Source organism: Neodiprion fabricii, chromosome 4 (genome assembly GCF_021155785.1).
Source record: "Neodiprion fabricii isolate iyNeoFabr1 chromosome 4, iyNeoFabr1.1, whole genome shotgun sequence".
NCBI classification, from domain to species: domain Eukaryota; kingdom Metazoa; phylum Arthropoda; class Insecta; order Hymenoptera; family Diprionidae; genus Neodiprion; species Neodiprion fabricii.
In genome coordinates, this window is record NC_060242.1 from 39,754,485 (window position 1) to 39,774,507 (window position 20,023).

Here is a 20,023-nt window from a genome sequence, read left to right on the forward strand (position 1 = left end):
ATATATATGTATATATATGCAAGACATCTAAAATGCACAAATGTATGTACGTATCGTTTAATGATGTTTTTTTTTTTTTTTTTAAAGCCAGCGAAACCTTTATTGAACGTGAAATTTTTGTATTATTTGTCCTTTGTTCTTTTAAAAGTTGAATTTGAATACGAATACCCTCGATAAAATTGGACTTGCCGAAATTAAAACTTTGAAATAGGAGTAAAGCGAAGAAACTTTGAACGAGAGGGAACGAAGAAAGAAAACTAAAGACATGAGAAAAAAAAAAAAAATAAATACACTTTAATTGAAATCGAATCAGATCTCTAAGTGTTGGAAAATTTATCTATTCGTTGGTAGACCAATGACGAAGTTATTTGACAAGCAAAGAGGTGTGCGGGTGGGGGAAAAAAAGAAAAAGTCATAAAACATTGATTTATTATAGCCCTATTCCGGTAAAAAATCATCAATATTCGTTAATTCGTTTATATTATACAGTTATGGGATTAACAAGTTTCATGTTAAGAAAAAATGGGCGAGACGGGCCGAATAGCGGGGGTGAAAAACGGCGAAAGCAATAAGTTAGCACGTTTATTTTCAGCGTCGTAATTTATAAAAACCATCTAATATGCTACAGTAGGAACAATTTCTTTAGCGAATACATTTTCAGCACAGGCTTAAAAATCGATGAAAAATTCTTAATTGATTAATAATTCTTGTTATTTTTTTCCTCATTTTTTTCGACTCCTCATAACAGCTTTCATTTTGTAGTCTTTTCTCGCCAGGAATCGTTTCTACGTACCTACGACGGTGTATCAAATTTTTTTTTTTTCCTTCCGATAAAAATTTATATCTTCACGGTTCACAGAAGCGAGTCTAAACAGAAGCCGCCGGCGCACTTCCTTCGCTCATGAATTTCACAAAGGATCGAACGAAAGGGATACGCTCAGAGGGCTCGAAGGCTGCCTAGTAGAGGGTTACTGTAATAATTGAACAACATCGCTATGCACTCGAGGTGATGCCCTAGGGGGACTGTTATGGAACATACCTTCCTACCTACGAGTGGAAATATTTCTGCCTTCAATTGAGAATGCCGAATTTATTCCCCGTCAGTTACAGAAGGGGACGCGTAAAAAGAGATGAAGAAATAGAGAAACAGTCGGAACCAACTTGCTAAAAGCTAAGAAAAACTCCAAGTTCAAGGTGAAGCGATCTTTCTCATTTTGCTTCTTCTTCTTCTTCGATAACTGTATTCGGTTGTCCAACTCATGGGAAATTTTCAACCCCCATTAGCAGTGAAGCCGAATTAATGTGCTCTTCTTAGAAATCTGTCTGAAATCTGTTGCCGTTATTGGAACGAATTCGGAGACACTTGATTTGGCGATTGTGACTGGAAGGACTAGGTAATTGATAATGAACTGTTTTACAATTTATTTTCTACGATTAGAATTGTCGCCACTGAAATTGGAGTTGTCGTATGTGGATTTACTACACCGGGGTGAGTATATAACACATCGGTGGTAGAAAAGTGGTATTGGAAGGGTGAAATATTTGAACGCTTTCAGAGTTGGACGATAAATTCCAGAGCGACAGTGAAGATACAGAGCTGAGGTAAATTTCTATTTGAAGAATCCCACTTCCTTCACTCCGCGCAATTCTCAAACCTTTTTCAACAATCATTTTGGTCCGTCGCCAAACGTTCGTCACCCGAGGGATTCGCTCCATCTCCCAAAGCGGTTGCATCTTTATTCTCTGGCTAAAACGAGATTTGCTTAAATTTTTTTTTTTTTTTTTTATCCCAACCATTCCTAGCTGTCTAGCTTCACTTTCTTTGCGATTCTGATTTATAGAAAAATTCAACCAGAAATAAGTCGAAAGAAGAACGATCGGCAAAATATTATGAAGAACGTTTTTCTCATTTCTGTCGTTTTCTTCCTGTTTTACGTTATGTTCCGAGGACGAAGACTGACGTACGTCAATCATTAGCTCCAAATTTGCAATCTTGAAAAATGTTTAAACTAACGAGATAGCGAATATATTGGTGAAAATCCAATCTGAATATTCCACCATGAATGAATTGACACTGGTTATATTTGCAAATGTCTCACGGGATATCTTAAGTAACCCAAATCTGCAACGAAAACCTCCTTTAATTAAAAAAAATATTATAGATGTATGAAAGTTTTAATGCGCCGAATCTATATCTGCTTTCCATTTTTTTTGCCGTCGCGTATATATTACATTATACGATTTTTTCTTTTTCTTTCATTGTTCAAAATTCAGATTTTCTTGTATTTTGTTTTTGCGTTCGCAATACTTTAATCCATTTAAATATTATCTGTATATACAAAATCAGATCGTACCGATGAAAAGAAAATTTGAGGGAGATATTAGAAAGAGAAGAGATTCGTCGTGAAACTCTAATCGATGATATGAAAAGAGAGAAAACTACAAGTTAATTGGAATTATACTATGTAGTAGATAGATTGTCTTATAATTTTAAGATTTCAACTTTTTGAATTTATACATTTTTTTTTTTTCTAAACATTTTTATAAACTAAAACCTTGTCATTGACGGTTGGAATTATGAGGATCTCTAATGACATGTAGAAGGTCCGAGTGTGTCAGAGAACGAATTCCGGTTCACTACAATTTTGGTATCGATATAAGCTTTGAGCTCAGCCTTCTTATTTTTATTTAAAATTTCAAATGCGTTGTTTATTACTTCAACTAAAAGGCTTTGTATTACTGGTCAACAGGGATTTCTACATCAAATATTTAACACGAAAGTTATAGTCTGATCAGATGCTACGTGAACAGAAAATTTTGATTGATATGACATGGATAGTTATAGTCAGTAAACTGAATGGAATTGTTGAAATTGAATAAACCGTTCAGTTAGTTTACCAAGATCAGTTTTGCGATAAATATTTCACCACACTGCTTACATTTCGCCGGCAGATAGGCAATCGTTACATCTGACACGCGGTCTCTCAAACGTAACTTCGGTTGCCTATTTACCGGCGAAACATCGTTCGCCTCGAAAACACCCGGTATACGAGTATATCGAAGTTGAGCTTCTAGTCTCTTGTTCGAAAGATTCTTTTGTGGCTAGAAATGAAACCATTACTTTTACACATTTTTTCATGCGAGCGATCGTGTTGAGATTTGCTTGCTCGACTTAAAGATGAGTTTCAGTGATTTCTTTTGTTTAACTTTCGTGTTTGGTGATTGTTCTATCATCTTCTAATCTAACGCGTATGATTTCTATTGGCTTTAATTGGAACTTGCAAGACCATGCGGAATAAAAATATTTTTTTTTTGTCTTCAGTTGTGGACGATATTACCGCCTGTTAAATTTGTGTTTAAGAAACGGAGGCGATAAAAGGTTATCGAATAGCCTGCGCGTTGCTAAAACTTAAAGTAAAACAGTATTCATTACCTAACTCGCCTTGATGTGTTGCTGTGCCAATAACTTGGCATTATCGTTATTCACTTTTCACCTTTCTCAGATCACATAACGAGAATTTACGAAATGATACAACACAATATCACTGCTCTGAAAATATAAAAACCAGCAAATCTTCCCTGCCCCAGTTCGTCTGTTTCTTTGTTTTTTGAGAAATCAGAGTAACCAGATAATCACATTTTTGTACGTGCATACTTAAAATAAAGCCGGTGTTTTTCTCTGCACATCGGATGATAGTGGACCGATACGTGTTCCTATTTTTCAAGCCTCCTTTTCTATCCTTCTTAGACGCGAACGTTTACCCTGTAAAACCGCATTATCCCAGGTAAGGAGTGCGGAGTATGAAAACGAACTTCAAAAATAAAATATCTTTAGTCGGTAGGAAGCTTAGGAAAAAACTGTAAACAACCGAAGTATTCTTTTTTACAAAAAGCGAAAAATATTACAGCGTTTACTTCAATAATTTCTTTCCCATAACTTTCATGAACTTCGGCTCAACTCCAGGAAAGGCGACATTTCCTTCGTCGTCGAGGATTTCCGTATACTTTCTCTCAACCAGAACTTCAAAACCGTTCCGGGCAGCCACAATCTGGGATGCGATACCCGTAAAAATTGTCTCTGTCGCGGGTATCTGATAGGCCTGGCCAATGTCGGTGCTGAAAGTGAAATCGATTTGAACGTAGCCCTGCTTTCCCATCTCCACATGATTAACAAACTTAACAATGCTCGGTGTTACTGACCGTGCCTGAAGAAGGGCGTCTGCAACACCTTGCCCTCTGTAACTGGGATTCACGCTGAGGCCAAATGCACCAAGGTATCTGTCAACTCCGTATATTTTGGCCATATCAGCTTCAGCCGCTAACCGGAATTGAGTTCCCATCACGGTCTTCATTTTTCTCGTTCGTACCTGTGCGGTAAAAAAATAATCGAATCACTGACTTTGAGAATCAACGTGGAAATGAAGAGGGAATTTGTAATGTATGCAAAATTTGTAACGTGTCAACAGTCGGATCAAAAACGTATTCAAACAAGAAGTTGATTCTACAAAGGTTCGGAATGTTTTACTGATTTGTGAAACGAAACGAGTTACGTACATCTGAATGAAAAAGCTCCCCATGAGGCCGGAATAAATTTTAGAACACTGAATTTTAACTCGAAACACTTCGTTTTTACGAACAATATCAAAAAAAAAAAAAATTATTCCACAGATTTTTCATAAAAAAAAATCCATGTCACTCGACTAATTCTAACTCGCGATAGCTCGCTGTGTTTGTAAATGACTTCTTCTTGAAAAATTTGACTACTACGCGCAAAATCCGGATGTCTACCCAATGACCGGAAGATATGCGTTGTTAAAAGTAAAAAAAAAAACCCACCTCTATCGCGCTTGTCAATTTATCCTCGTCCTCATTCGTACAAACGAAGAGAACGTTGGCTCCAACAATTTCAGACTTCTTATCGGATTCGAAATTCTCCCTGATAGCAACGAGGCTGACCCCCTGACGAAGCGTCTCTTTCCATAACGTACGAATTTCTTTCACGGCAATTGGGTCGCTCAGCAATTCTATTCGATGTATGAGAATCAGTGTTATTTCGCCCAAATAACAGGTCTCGCTTACGTAATTTTCACTTACTCTGGCTTACGGTTATCGTTTCTTCGGCAGTAAAGTACTTTGTCATAAAATCAACCAATTCTTCCTCCATCGATTCAGGGACCTCTTGGATGATGAATCTCGGTACTTCTCCACTCGGCATCTTTTTCCGACCGTCAACGACCCGCCAAACACGCTTCGGACCTTCAGGACGCTTCCAGGAAAGCCCAGAGAGGTTTATGTAATCGACGTACTTCTCACTGTAATCGCCCTCCATTCTCGGATTGAAATATTTTCGACGAGTTTTATCAAAATTCAAGATTTCTCGAGTACAGCTTTCTCTTCGTTTCTACTGTGATGTCCTAATAAGGGTTACGGATAAACTTCTGTCGATTAACAGTCTCAACAGTTACCAACGATTTCAACTGGTTATTTTCTAATACTGCGATAGATTGAGGTCAACAAATCTTCTATATAAATGGAGGATAAAAATAATAATCTTATCACCACTGACCTACTACTGAAAGGAATCCATGCATTAGATCGTAAATGTATACGAAGTCATAGTTGGTATTGTTAACGTATCAATACAAAGATAAAAAAATACATTATCTTGTAATTTTTTAATCACTTTCAAGGACCCCACTTTTCAAAATATAAGCATGTTTTGTTCATTATTGTAGTATGCCAAGTTTTAGACAATCCTAAAGGTGTAAAGTTACAATTTTTCCTTTCAAGTAAATCTGCCGAAACAACTACCAGTTCGTTACTCGATAGAAAAGAATATCTTAGTTAATCAATATCAATTTTCTATTCACAATTTTTTTCATCCAATTATCACACTCTGCATTATCAAATATTATAAATAAACAGCCCTTCACTTACCGCATTTATAACTTCAAATATTCTGGAACAGTATCGCCTGAACGCTGTTCAATCACACTCGCGAATAAAGTTGTGAGTCCTTCGCTGGTATAAATCAGTATCAAAATGACTTGAACTTCGATCTTCACAATGCGCAATAGATAAACGTTGTTTTTCAATAATGATGAACAAAATTTAAATGTATACAGGTACTGTATTTACTGGCTGAGTTGCGTAACCTACGCGTGCGTATCCACACACATGTTGTTGAGAAATCTTAACTTAACTGATATCGTTATCGTTTTTACTGCAACAAATGAAATCACACTGTTAAGAACGTTCATAACGTTACGTGTATTCACTGTGCAACGCTCGGTCGAGAAATAACAATTTGTCGGAATTGTAGACGAATTCTAATCACAGTAACAACCAGTCGCTGTTAGTATTGGTCGCCGGCTTCTTTTATGCAAATAAGTATTATATCACCGACAGAAGTCAGTCAAGAAAATAAGCAGCTTCAGGTTACCGCAGAGCAACGCAGCTTTTCAGCCAGATGAGAATGACAAGCAAAATATGTATAAAATTTTTACTGATACAGCAAACCCAAAGTAACGTCATTTGCGTAGCAAACAGAGATTGTAAATTTCATTTAGTTCGCAAGTTGTGATCGTTGTCAAGGAAAGAAAAAAAAAAAAAAAAATCACAGAAACGTATAATTAAACAAGTAACTTTTATACCCACTGTTGTAATACTGCCGGTATTTTTAACCGGTTATTGCAACTGTTTGTTCAAACTTAACACATTCTCACTTTGAAATTCAAGAAAGCGTGGATGTGACCATAAGAGTAGGTATTATATAATTCCAATATCCGATCTTGCCTCTCGTCCATTTCAATATTGATTCATCTTTCGAATCGGCACTCCCATACTGCAGCTCTTGACTCTTGTCATCGCGCGAATGGATGAGAAAAATTTCAATATTCATAGAATTTCTGCTGTTGGTTGTGTTGAATATGAAAAATAAAGGTTCTCACTCGGAAGCAAAACATCCCTCTTAATCCGTCCCATTTTTCAGCAATTCAGATCGATTCAAAGGATCGACGATACGCGAAAATTAATTACTGGGATGTACGTTTAAGCGATTTTTCAACAAAAAACAAATAGTTATTCATCTGAATAGAAATTACAAGACAAGTTGTATGTATTCGGCATTCGACTTTGTCGTGTGTTTACGTTCGCAATAAAATATTCATTATACGCCTTACTTTTGTACAGTCAACCTTCGAAAATTATGCTCTTCAATAATGCATGTTTACTAGTAAGGTGGGAAATACCGTATGCCTGTTATATGTGATAAGATTCTACTTTTGTGTCTCGGACTGGCTTTATGATTTTTTGTGTGAAAGTACATGACGAAAAACGAAATTGTAATTTTTTTCAGAATTTTTCGACGCAACGTAGCTGAAGTATGATTTAATAACTTGAAAAAAAAACACACTTTCTAAAATCGGATAAAAATTCACAATAATCTTACAAAAAGTAACAACATTTTTCACACCTATTACAAAATGGAGATTTCATAACTACGAAAGATAAATAAGAAAAGAGAAAAAAAAAAAATTAATCATACTATTGGATTGCATTTTCGACATTAGAATGAACGTGAAAGCTTATATTTTATTAGATTCTTCTAAATTTTTTCAGACCTTAGAAAGTGGAGTTTTCTTTTTCAAGTTTTTAAATCATACATCTGATACACCGATTACTTTCAAAAAAGAAATGATAAAGCTAATCCGAGACGTCGACGTAGGATCTTGATCGTGATGTCATGGAATGCCCTATACATGTACTTACTTTGCTGACGAAGCTTTATTGAGCCGACACTTGTATTCTCTTACGAAATCTCTAATCACCGGCGCTATTTCCAATCATATACCATTATCTTTTATGGCATAAACGAAAATCAGACACGCTTGCTATTTTCACAGTTCAAGAGACGAGGTCAACAACTAAACGTCTACCAAAGTTCGGCATCTCTTCACCTCTAAAGTGAAATATCTTTGTAGAAATATTCGATATGCAGTCGTTCGAAACTCGTCGCACGTGAAGAATTTTCAACAATATTTTACTGCTGTTGGTCTGTACGAGTATTTCGATCGGGAATAAAAACTCCGTCGAAAAGTGGAATCGCGTCAACGGGAGATGATTCAAGGTTCAGGTTTTCTGGGAGTCTTAACTGTAAACACGCAGTTTGAAGCCAGCTGAAAATGGAGAACAACCAAAGTACGGTTGTTCGTAATTAGAGAGCATCGGATGTGATTAAAAATACCGAAATCACCTGTTGAATACAATTCGCCCAAGATATTAACTTTTGAGCAACAGCCTGCAAGCAGCATAGCAAGGCGGGTTCTACACGCATTTTCCTGTTACCGACACTTACCGACACTCTCCCCAGACTCAAACCCTTGTCACGTGGTTGATATTAAATACGTATGTTTGTGTATGCGCGCGCACCTTTTAGTCTTCTTAGAGCGATAGTAACCCAACACCGCAGATCCATGGATCTGAATGTACCGCGGCTATCGGTCGACCTTGGATATCAAACCGACATCCGAGTAAGTGAAAAACAATTCTCAGAACCGTTAATTTTGGAATGTCGCGTGGTTGATAACGTGGAAGAGGAATGTAAGGTGGTTGATGTTACACATCAGCGATATCCGAGTGGATAAAAAACAATTCTCGGAACTATTAATTTTGGAATGTCACGTGGTTGATAACGTGGGAAAAGAATTTGGGGGTGGTTGATGTTACACATCAGCAGTCCTAACGTGGGAAAGGAATTTGGAGTGGTTAATGTTACACATCAGTAGTCCTATCGTGGGAAAGGAATGCGGGACGGTAAAAAAGTTCTCGCCCCCGCTGCGCCCTCTACCGTTGGCAGGCGAGCACTACAGACTTTGACCTCGGTCGGTAAGATTGTCGGTAAGACAGCATGATTTTGAGCTTCCACCGATAAGAATTGCCGGCAAAGCAGTGCGATTTTTACCGTCGACCGATACAACTGTCGGTAAGGTTGCACGGTTTTGACCTCAAGTCGGTATGGAAGACTGTGACGTCATTGCGGAAAAGGGTTTGAGTCTGGGGAGAATGTCGGTAAGTGTCGGTAACAGGAAAATGCGTGTAGAACCCGCCTTGCTATGCTACTCCTGCAGATAAAACACGAAGGTATGCCTGCACGGTTTTTAAAATAGTTTTTAACCCTTGGTGAAAAAAAATGAGAAGTTTTAAACGAGTTTATTTAAAAATCAAATTACGTTCTCCGACGCATTACCAATTCAGATTTTATATAATATAATGCAACAGCTATATTATACATGAATTATTATAAGATTCCAAGCTTCTCTTCGTACGTGCTTAAGTAGTTCCAACTTTCGAAGAGCCGTAAAATATGAAACTTGTAATTGTACCGTCTTCAGTTAACCAAACTCAGCGATATTACGATCAAAAATGCAAGTAATACGAATTAAAAGCGCTAAATCGGCGGTGGAGGAGGTCATTCAATCGGTAATTGATAAAAATAGTATATTTTACAGTTGAAAAATTAAAATATACGTTTTTCTTCCGTACAGAAAAGAATTTTTTTCTGAAACAAGAAATTCGCACTGTTTCCGTAAATATTATCGGCACATATTTGATCCACTTTTTAATCCAAGTATAATTATCGTAGTATAATTTATGAAAATTAAAATTGATTACAACCGCTTAGCAACAAGATAAGCGGACTTTTGTTTGTTGTCGCGTATTCGTTCGATGTATTTTTTCCCCTTGAATTCGTAATCCGCCAAAGAAACGGTGACGAGGGTGTCGAATCCAAGATTTTTGCAAATCTTATAAGAGTAAAGAGAGCTACAAATCAAGGAGCAAAGCTTAGGCGCTGCATCCTTGTTCGCGATGCTTTCGACACCGTGAATTTCAACAGGAGTTTTCACGTCTTTTCCAGCTTTCAACTGTTTTCCTAGTTCAATAGAAGCTGCCACAATCAATTCGCCGATTCGCCGTCGCCGATGCGAAATTGCGGTGCCTAAAAACATAACTTCCAATAAGGTGTCAACGTTGTAGTGCTCGAACAAGTTCAGCCTCGAGTCGACGTCCACCATGAAGTCCGTCAGTGCTCGAGACGAGTCGCATTTGCAGTTTTCCGCAAAGATTTCAAAGAATCCTTTAACACCGGGAACCGCAAGCGTCTGAAAAGAAGCGCAATGAATAATCGTAACACTGCTACCTGCACTCCAAAGTTTGTTAAACTTTTCTTTTCAACACCCGTTAAGGGGTTAAACCTAGTCAAGAGGCCGACAAAATAGCGAATTTCCAAGGATTTTTCACGAAGAAACGTTTCAACTTATAAATATAGAAATTTATATACATATCGGGGTAGCATTGAACTTCGTTCTGATATCTTTTGTTTGTAAAAATAATGATTTTTAAAACCGCTATAGAGCCTCTAAAAAAAGGCGTCTTACGTTGAGCAAGATATCACCTGACTGGATCATTCGAAGTTAAAAAACAAAAAAGATTCGGTTAATACAAGGTATAATCTGGTCTTTGATCGAAGGAATAAGCAAGATATTAATTTTTAACAATACGGCGGATTCTCAGAAAAAAAATTTCGATTTTCCGTAAAAATATTCGTCTTGGTTTGTTTATAAAATGGAAAATATTTATCGGCGAGAAAAAGCCTTCGATCAAGGACTGAAAGATATACTTATAAAGCTTGTGTAAAAATTTCATACCGATCAGTTAAGCCGTTTTCAAGAAATCTCGCTCACCGACTTTCAAAGCATAGTTTTGAGAAAAGCGCTTTTAAAGTTTCAAAAGCACTATCAAACGCTTCGGGGCGTTTTTGCAAACGCGCGCGCAACTTGTAGAATATTTGTCGGATCGTCGTGAAATTTTTTGTGTATATACTCGAATCGTACCCAACGAAAATGAAGTAAAAGAAAAATCTTTCAAATAAAAACGGATAACCGGTTCGACAAGTTTTCAGACCAAATGACGACGACCGAATATCGTCGCTCCTTACGATTATAAAAGGACTCACCTGAATTTTATTAAATGAAACTCCGACTACTCGTCCTGTGCAGACTTCAACTGCTACAACGCTAACTCCGTCCTTAGCACTGAGTCTGCACAATTCTATAAGCTCGTCCGCAGCTCCGGGTTCGGAAAGCAGATCGACGCCTTGGCAGATAGACTCGTCCTTGAAGAAGGAGTCCCTTAGCATCTGGAGAGCATCTTCGAGTGTCTCGGTGGTCAATGACTCGAATTCGACTTCGCCATCCTCGGTCGAACCCCATAGCCGATAAGACGGCATTCTCTTTCGGTTGCTGAGAAGAAAAATCTGTTGCGAGCTTTCGTTCCAGTAAAATTTTTCGCATTTATGGTCTTTTATTAGAAAGGTAAAGCTTCTTAAATATATGATCAAAGTCATTCCGGGGTATGAGAAATTGTATAACCACGGAAAGTTCAACGGAAAATCGCATTTCCTTGCATTTCAAAGAGAAGCTGAAAGCTTTTCCTTGTTCTTTTTTTTTTTTTGTTTTTGTTTTTTGTTTTTTGTGCTCTCTCTCTCGCAGTCTATCGTCGTACTAAAGTAAATAGTCTTGCAGGTAAATGGACTCTCTGGGACTTCATGGAAACTCTTTCCTCTAAAACTACGATATTTTACACAGACACGAGTGAACTGGAGAACATTTCTTGACCTTTATTGTTATCTTGCAATTTTTCAATTTGCCGAAACTACGAAACTCCGCCATACTGTGCGACGTGGAGTAAAAATTCATACAAACCACCGTGACATTTTTCTCAAATATGAATTTTAATTTTTCGAAACTGATCACGAGACGACGGAATTAGCGACGTTAATACGGATAATTATTACAACATTTCGATCGTATCTTGTAATTTGTTTTCCTTGCGTACAAGTTCTCTTTCGAAACAAAACACCAATGAACGAATATAAAGCGATCTTATCTAAAGAGAAGAAAAAAAAACAAACAAACAAACCTCATTATGATCACTGTAGTTACGAGTCTGAGACGAAGAATAAAACGACGAGTGAAAACTTTCCAACCGCGTTACAGTGTATTCGACGTAGAAGTGTTATATAACAAAAGACGACGTCTTCTTCAAAGTATCAGATGTACACAATTTTGCACTGATGTTTTACCATTAGCAAAAACCGTTTATTGTAATTACTACTCAATAACCGGTACAACAAAGGTTTCTAGTACGAGAAGACCATAATTTTAAATCAATTAATCAGAAGTATCGGCAATTCCACGGTATGTGATTGAAACTGCACAGCTCTTGAGTCAACCTGCCAACGAAATTCTCCAGAATGACTCCGGGCTCGGTTCGTATCACTTGATAAACTTGCAGTGAGGCAAGAGTGGTGGGAGTGAGGCGTCTCGTGTGTATATCCTACCGAAAGTAAATACCTACGTATGTTATCACATTTTGACATTATGAATGACCTTCCGTTCCCCGACTGGAACACAGCTGTGTTCGTTGCACAAGTTAAATTCGGTTCAAGTTCGAACCACGATTGTGAGTGCAGGGCGTCTGTTGGATCTCGGTCGTTTACGATAAAACAAAAAAAACAGCAACGGCAACGAAGTTCTTGTAAAAGATGTGCAAAAACGGTATTTGGCGAAAAGGTGTGAATGAATTTGATACAGTAGAACCTCGATTATCCGAACCATGACTTGATTTATCCGATAAAAAAAATACATGGTGCTAAAATGGTGCTAATATACATTGTTGCTCGTTAAAAAACGTCGAGCAAACGATTTAAATTTGCGTTGTATAATATTGTTATACCTCGAGATAAAAATTGCTTTACGGTTATCCGAACTTTTGATCATCCGAACTAGACTCGGTCCCAATTAGATCGGATAATCCAGGTTCTACTGTACATCATCAGTTATATTATGTATCTACAGTGTGTCAGGCGAGAAAGTGTTTCTTCGGTTCAATGAACTCACGATGAGCTTGTGCTTGTGATTCGTCGTGACGTTATCTCGTCACCACAGTTCGTTATTTGAGACGTCCGTTATTATACATTCAAGCGTAATGTATTCCGAGTTTACAACTCGATTTGTTACATCACTATCGCGTGTACGGATCGATATTGTCGCGTGTTGTACGTTTCCAAGTACACGAAATTACACCTCGTTTTCTTAATTATTAATCCTTATACATCGTTCGTTATCCTAGCTGTGTAAAGCGCGTGTGTTTATCACAATTCAAATTTTCTTCCCTTCAATTAACATAACGTCAAGATGCTACCAAGACTGTAAACTATAGACGAACGAAATTCTCATCGCTCGTGACGCTTTCCGTCCAATTATCATCATACAGTCGAACCCGCAAACACTGGTACAAAATTTTTATACAAAATTGAGTAAACTTATTTCTCAGTGAAGATTTTTACACAGACATAAAATACCGATGTATAATTAACACTGTTTAATCTAATCGTGATACTTGCACGCATTACCGATGTCCAAGTTTCAAATATTTTCGTTTTAAGATCAACCCTCCATCGGTCACGTGGCTTTTACTAACCTCTTTTTTCCCCACTATTGACTTTTCAAAAATTTACAAAAAATTTAGGTAATCAGATTCAAGCGCCTACTTGGTATTCCAATAGTTTTCATTACGGGATTTTCAATTAGTTAATCAGTAGAAATAGTTGAACAATTGAAAATTCCCGGCACACCGTCGCGATAAGTGTGAAAATCAAGGTGGACGATTTCATCCATGATAATGACATTGCTCGTTTGTACCGAATGAAATATATCGTGATTGCAGCATCGTAAATATGATTAATTTTTATTTCGACTAATTTCTCCTTCCACTCTTATCAACAACCACGACGACGGAAAGTTGTGAGGCTTCTACTGTACACGTTAGCCTAAACACATCGCGTATCTGGAGCAAATCGGTGTTGTACTCATTCTGAGGCGGCAGGTTGCGGAAGGCTCTGCTCTTTCTTTAAAAATAGCCGTTAGCCGGTTGTGACCACCGCAATGGAATTAGCGTCTATATAAATCTCCAAGGACGTGAAACGCCGATATTTTACTTTTATTTTGCTTTTTTTTTTTCTACCGTTCGGTTACACGTTGAAAACCGGAATGCCATGCAGCGGTTGGAACTCGATACAAAATTTCTGACCAAATTTAAAGGAGTCACTTTACGATTTTGCTGACGTTGTCATTACCGTGTCACTGTGACGTTATCACAGCAAGCCCGCAAGTTTCTTTAGGTACGTAATTATAATTGTTACGGTTGATATTTTATCATTATGTCATTCTCCTAGCGGGAATTTCCAAGTGATGATTCATTGGTCGGAAATTGAAGTTGGTTAATACGACACCTTTGTTTACGTACATCTGAATTACGTGGTTGTTTTTAAAGAAAAATTTCACCCTTTCAAATGTCAGGTGCCTTTTTTTTAAAATCTACGTACATTCCGTTATTTGTTCTTCCGTATTATTCTTCTTGTATTTTTATTTATTTATTTTTTTTTTTATCTTTTGATTTCGATACAACGAACATTTGACCTGACTTGGGTTAGGAGCAAAGTGTTTTTGAGTACGTGTAAAAATGATTTTGAAAACATACAGTTTTTAATAAGACTTACCAATGTTCACCGCGTAGACCAAGGTGAATAAACAATAGCAGATTGTGCATCAAGGAAGCAAAGTACGTCTTTTTACGCTGAGCGTGTTTGCAATATGAGCCGCAGGCGAGCGCGTGCGCGAAACGAAGACGAATATTGCAGATACGCGAGGCGATAAAGACTTTGCCTCGATGGTGGACACGATACTTTATATCACAAAAATATGGTTTATAAGTTTTCTTTTACAGCGGAGTTTGAAATAGGGCAAAAAAAAAAAAAAAAAACTAAAAAAAATACGTGTAAACATACTTGCTTTAGATGAAATAAGTTTGTAATTTACATTTTATACGACAAACGTGATACTATATTCTGAGTACATGTACTTTAATATTTCGTGAGTTGTCTTCTAAACGTTAAAGTTTGGCTGAAAATTGTTTATTTAAATTTCGAATCACGTTCCTCGTGTTCATACGTAATGGCGTCATTATCATTTGAATGTAGAGCAATCGCATTGTCCCAAGTATATCAGCGACTCCGTCTGTTCAAAGAACCGAATTCCGAGTACCAAAAAGGAATGAATTGTCTTTTAAGCGGGGATGCAAAATAAACGAGGGTATTCAAAGATTTAGTATTATGATTATTTCTTTCTCATACAATCCGAAATGAAAGATTCGAAAAATCGTTTTTGACACAATGGGTATTTTTCGCTTAAAAATCTAGGCCTTGTTTCATATTTATATTAAAATTAAGCAAATTATGCGTGGTCGATTTCCAAGGCCATGACGGAAACAACGCTGTCTCCGTCAACGTCGCGAAACACGGGCTCGCCCTCGTCGTTCTTAAACGCGTCCGACAAATCGAAATCGAACAGATTAACCATTCCAATTTTTTCGGCGACCTTCCTCGAGTAGATCGAAGAATAATAGCCGAACACAACACGGAGTCCCGGAATGCATTTGGCAATCGTTAGCGCAGTCTCGGACAAATCTTTGGCGAGTCCCTTCCGGCGATGATCCTGATGAACCGCGATTGCGAAGAATTCCATAACGGCTTCGGCATCCGGATACCTCTGGTGCATACCCGTTTCTTCGTCCATCTTTGCCAAGTAGCTGTAGTAATCTTTGACGAACTTGGATTTGAACGTGTAAGACTTGAAGAGCTCCGCCGTTCCTGCACCGTTCCGTTCATCCTCACCCTCTCGCCGACTCAGAATAGTCAAAATAACGCCAACGATTTCCTCGGTCCCATTTTGAACGGCAATCAGACAAGGTGATCGCTCGTAAACAGCGGTGACAAGGTTGTCGTTGTCTTCCTGAGCGCCTCGTTCAGCCTCCTCCTCCTCCTCCTCCTCGTCCGGGTTCGTCTGGCAGCCCGCTTTTAACATTCTCCCAATTTTTTCATCCTCGTAATAATTTTCACTCAAAAACTTCAGTACATCGGGTAGTCGGCTCTGTTTGGCCAGTTCGATTCTGTAACCCGACGCCGTTGTCGGATACAGTTTTAGGTATTCCATGGTCATCGCCATCCCTTGATATTACTCGGCCACGATTTTCCACTTCGTGAGCTTTTCAAAACCAATCAAATCTCACGGGTGCAGTAGAATACGGCTCCGTATGTAAGCAAGCTTAGCACACTCGGTAATGAGTGGAATGATTTTTCGCAAAACTGCTGCCTTTGTCACCAGCCAAATCTGCGTGAATTGATTACAAAAATTGACGATAAGATAAGAGACCTTCGTGGATTACAGAATGGTATACGTAAATGAATTTTCGAGATGGATTCGGGCTTATGCATCACTCACCTCTCAACGTTATGTAATACTGTATGAGATCGTTGCAGCGGTTAGGTTCGGAAATGGTCATTCAAGACGCTCTTACGGTGGTCAAATTCCGGACTAAATTGAGCCTGTTGGAACTGAAAGTGTACAGACTTTGCAATGCGGCATCTGGTATGGTGAAAGTAAATCAAATCCTGATAATCCAAACAGTAGAAGTAAGCATATTATATTAATCGAGCTATGGATCGTTTTAGATTGGGATGAGAGAGCTAACGTAACCTTCGTCATCGTTTAGTTTGATGACTTTGTTTACGACTCGGATAAGGGTCGATGATTGGATATTAACGACGATATGAATTATAACTTAATGTCCACCGATTTTGTATTGCTTTTTGAGATTTTCCTACATTAAAAGTTTCGCGTCAGTCATGAGGTTTGAGAGTATTTAACTGTGAGTGCTTCTTTATACCTGTCCCAAAATGAATATTTCATTGTTATCCTAAATGATATCTTTATTAATGGTAAAACATATTTATACTTTTTCTGACGAGAGCCCCCCTCAGCGCCGAAATGTCAATTTCTGACTTCCTTTCAGTTCGATCTCCATACCGAGAACTCTACACACGTAAATCAAATTACCCCAAAAAGAACCTCTGGTGCAAAAACACTTATCTCTATATTGTCTGTACGAACCGGATGACGTTTTTTTCTGGATTTTCATTACTGTACGAGTTATTTTGTTTTTTATTCATACTTCATTATCATTTGTAATTGTATAATTTTATGGTTAATCTGACCCCAGTGTGGCAACAGTGTTAGAGATGTGGAAACAGAGGCTCAAGTTTCGATCATGCTTTTATTGTGAATTAACAGACATTTACTTGGCAGTAGTACGTGATTTGAATCTTTATTGATAAAGGATGAGAACACATTTTTAATGTACTTGGTGAAAGGTTTTTGCGCCAGAGATGCTTTTTGAGGGGATATCGCTATTTTTTTTTTACTTTACGTGTTACTCGTTCTGATGTATGAACTACTTTTCGTAGACCTTGACAACTTCAAAATGCAGAGAATTGTATTGGAACAAAATCATAGCTATTTTAAAACAGTTTCAGCGCAAGATCTATGATGGTTCGAAGGTGCTATAGATCGTTAAGCCAAGTTTACCCGATTACATGAGCATAAACTCAGACTTCGAAAGACTACTAACTCTGCGTTTAGCGTCATCGAGTGCTCCACAGTTCATCGAACCAATTTAAAAACTAGCAAGATATACTTTGTTGGTTCTAATTGATCCACCTGACTATGTTCGATACAGTGAGCACTCAGTGCTGCACATTTCGCTTTACATATTTCGAGCTTATTTGCAGAGTTCCAAGCTACCCAAGTTTCCGTAATTATTCAAATACTCACCGTGGAATCCCGATATCAACACCGAATTAAATTTGTGATCAGAGTTTGTCAACGGAACTCCAAGTAAATCTCGTTTCTGAATTCAGGCACTGTGAAATAAAACATTCTGCCATCAAACGTCACATAGCACAAGACTTGATCGTTGAAAGATCAACGACATCAAGAGTAAACATGTAAGAATTATTTTCGATCTCGTCAACTTTTACTTCGAAGTGACCAAGATTTAATTGCATGAAAATCAACGGCCCTTGAGACAGCCGTTGACTTTTTTCGAACCCCAAACTTCAGGGCATTTCTCATTACCGCGCCACTTTTGAACTTGGAAATAAACGCGAAACGAATGTTGTCGATTGTCGAATAGACCCATTGAAATTTCCGTGAGCTAGCAAGCAAAAATAGACCTAGAAAGCCTAAGGTTACGCAGCCGGCGCAAGTATAACCAGGAACTATTGAAAAACACTGTTCCGTAGTCATTATTATGGCGTTAGTTACGGAAAATTTTTAAATGTAGCCAATACTTTTTTTATTGATATTTTAAACGCGTAGAAGCATATTATAGATCCAAGAGCACAGCGTACAAGTAAAATTTGTTTCTGTGTACAACGATGTATAACAGAGATACTATTGATGTTTGAAGTTCGTGACTGTGTTTTTTGTATGATTAAATTTTCGTTGGTCGAAACAGTCAATGATGACAAGATGCAATTCATGGAATGATGCTTTTATTACGACGTTTACGTATCGGGATTAGCGTATCACGCATTAGTTGAAGGACACAGGTTCAGTTTTGAAAACGTACTAATATTAGACAAAGCGATTAAGTGGCATAAAAGAATTGTAAAAAAAATGATACACGCATCAACAAATGATACTGTAAACAAAAGAACAGATATCGATAATCTAAGTCACCTTTACGTAGACATTTTATAATATCGCAAAACACATATGTGTTAAAGGTCATGCGAACAAAGTGCCAGTATAACAACAATCATATAGGCAAATGTACGACATTATATCATTGTTATTATAACTAACATTAAGCAGGTCAAAATGACATAAGGATAGTCAATTCCTTCTATAACGCCATGTAAGCAACAACTGTTGAGCTAAGGAATGTCTAGAAATGTGGGTGTATGATATTTTATTATCTTATGACAACATAATAACTAAAACTAATAGCTGCATTTATGTATACAAATTTTAATTGAAAGTTTTTATTGTAAAATGTGTCTAATTTAAATTAGTTAATTTTGTAATTTCCTCTATAATATTTTTTTAAGAAACCTGATGATGGCAGGCGGGGTCCTGCCGAAATGTCGTAATAAAAGCATCATTCCATGAATTGCATCTTGTCATCATTGGCTGTTTCAACCAGCGAAAATTTAATCAGAGATACTATTGTAGATACGAATAAAATGAGTTCTATGTTTTTTATAGAAAATTTGATGAGCTTTAATTTTTATAATAACATTTATCGCAATCGAATCGACGATTACCGAGATATGATGAAAAAACGAGTGGGGGCCAAAAAATTCGAACTATTCATCTTTCGTTGTTCTATTTTGACATGTTTGAAATTTCGATATGTCGACCATTCGCAATATTGACCCTTCCAAGTTTTGATCTCCACCCGAAAAATCTGGATTGAAACGACTTTTTTCAAGATGACGGATCAAACCCTAGAGGTGGAGGTCAGGATTTTTACTATCTTCAAAAGTACGCCAAAATAAAGGTCTCCACCGATTTATAATTTTTTACTGGTTAATTTTGCTATTCGCCTCATTTTGCCTAATAGGTTTATATCGGATCGGGTTTTTGGCAATCCCAGAATGGCCTGAAAAGCCGGAATCTCCGGGAAACTTGGAATCTTCGTAAGGCCGAAAATCTTTGAGAAACCCGAATCGTAGATAACCTAACTTACCTAATATTTGTAATATCGTAAAGATACTTAATAGTCAATAATAGTAGTAAATAATGAGACATTAATATTTCCAGTAAAAGATGTATCGTCTTTCATTATATTGACATTACTATCGTTATCTATATAAATTATACGTACACACTGTGACGATGAATTTAACTACCAAAATTTTACAAAAAAATTGTTCAGGTAAGTATTACGTAATCGGCGACTTCTTAGGTTACATATACATACTTATTACTAACACGTAATTATTCCCGTCTGCCGTTACTTGTTATTGCCGGCACTGCACTGGGCGTACAATAACAATCAT

General features: G+C 37.4%; 3 protein-coding genes and 1 long non-coding RNA gene across 7 annotated transcripts; 1 reads left to right on the forward strand and 3 right to left on the reverse strand.

Moving 5' to 3' along the window:
• Positions 1-2,450: 2,450 nt before the first annotated feature.
• LOC124179823 lies at positions 2,451-6,297 on the reverse strand. 3 transcript variants are annotated; one of them, XM_046564599.1, is made up of 6 exons: positions 5,938-6,297; positions 5,095-5,279; positions 4,837-5,024; positions 4,201-4,367; positions 3,916-4,116; positions 2,451-3,763 (listed from the first exon to the last, which is right to left on the reverse strand). In XM_046564599.1, the coding sequence occupies exons 1-6, from the start codon at positions 5,940-5,942 to the stop codon at positions 3,745-3,747; spliced, it is 765 nt and encodes a 254-aa protein (XP_046420555.1). In that variant the 5' UTR covers positions 5,943-6,297; the 3' UTR covers positions 2,451-3,744. The 3 variants fall into 3 exon arrangements, with proteins under 3 accessions (XP_046420555.1, XP_046420553.1, XP_046420554.1); XM_046564597.1 differs by having other exon boundaries at positions 5,095-5,414; positions 5,938-6,296; XM_046564598.1 differs by lacking the exon at positions 2,451-3,763 and having other exon boundaries at positions 3,814-4,116; positions 5,095-5,414; positions 5,938-6,295.
• Positions 6,298-9,195: 2,898 nt separating this feature from the next.
• Positions 9,196-14,759, reverse strand: LOC124179914 (arylalkylamine N-acetyltransferase-like 2). 2 transcript variants are annotated; one of them, XM_046564784.1, is made up of 3 exons: positions 14,621-14,759; positions 11,015-11,300; positions 9,196-10,160 (listed from the first exon to the last, which is right to left on the reverse strand). In XM_046564784.1, the coding sequence occupies exons 1-3, from the start codon at positions 14,668-14,670 to the stop codon at positions 9,669-9,671; spliced, it is 828 nt and encodes a 275-aa protein (XP_046420740.1). In that variant the 5' UTR covers positions 14,671-14,759; the 3' UTR covers positions 9,196-9,668. The 2 variants fall into 2 exon arrangements, with proteins under 2 accessions (XP_046420740.1, XP_046420742.1); XM_046564786.1 differs by lacking the exon at positions 14,621-14,759 and adding an exon at positions 11,980-12,410.
• Positions 13,953-16,778, forward strand: LOC124179916. Its single transcript, XR_006870173.1, has 3 exons — positions 13,953-14,242; positions 16,347-16,547; positions 16,631-16,778. It is a non-coding gene; the product is annotated as an uncharacterized LOC124179916 (long non-coding RNA).
• LOC124179915 lies at positions 14,894-16,504 on the reverse strand. The gene is made up of 2 exons (XM_046564787.1): positions 16,401-16,504; positions 14,894-16,289 (listed from the first exon to the last, which is right to left on the reverse strand). The coding sequence occupies exon 2, from the start codon at positions 16,122-16,124 to the stop codon at positions 15,354-15,356; it is 771 nt and encodes a 256-aa protein (XP_046420743.1). The 5' UTR covers positions 16,125-16,289; positions 16,401-16,504; the 3' UTR covers positions 14,894-15,353.
• Positions 16,779-20,023: the final 3,245 nt, after the last annotated feature.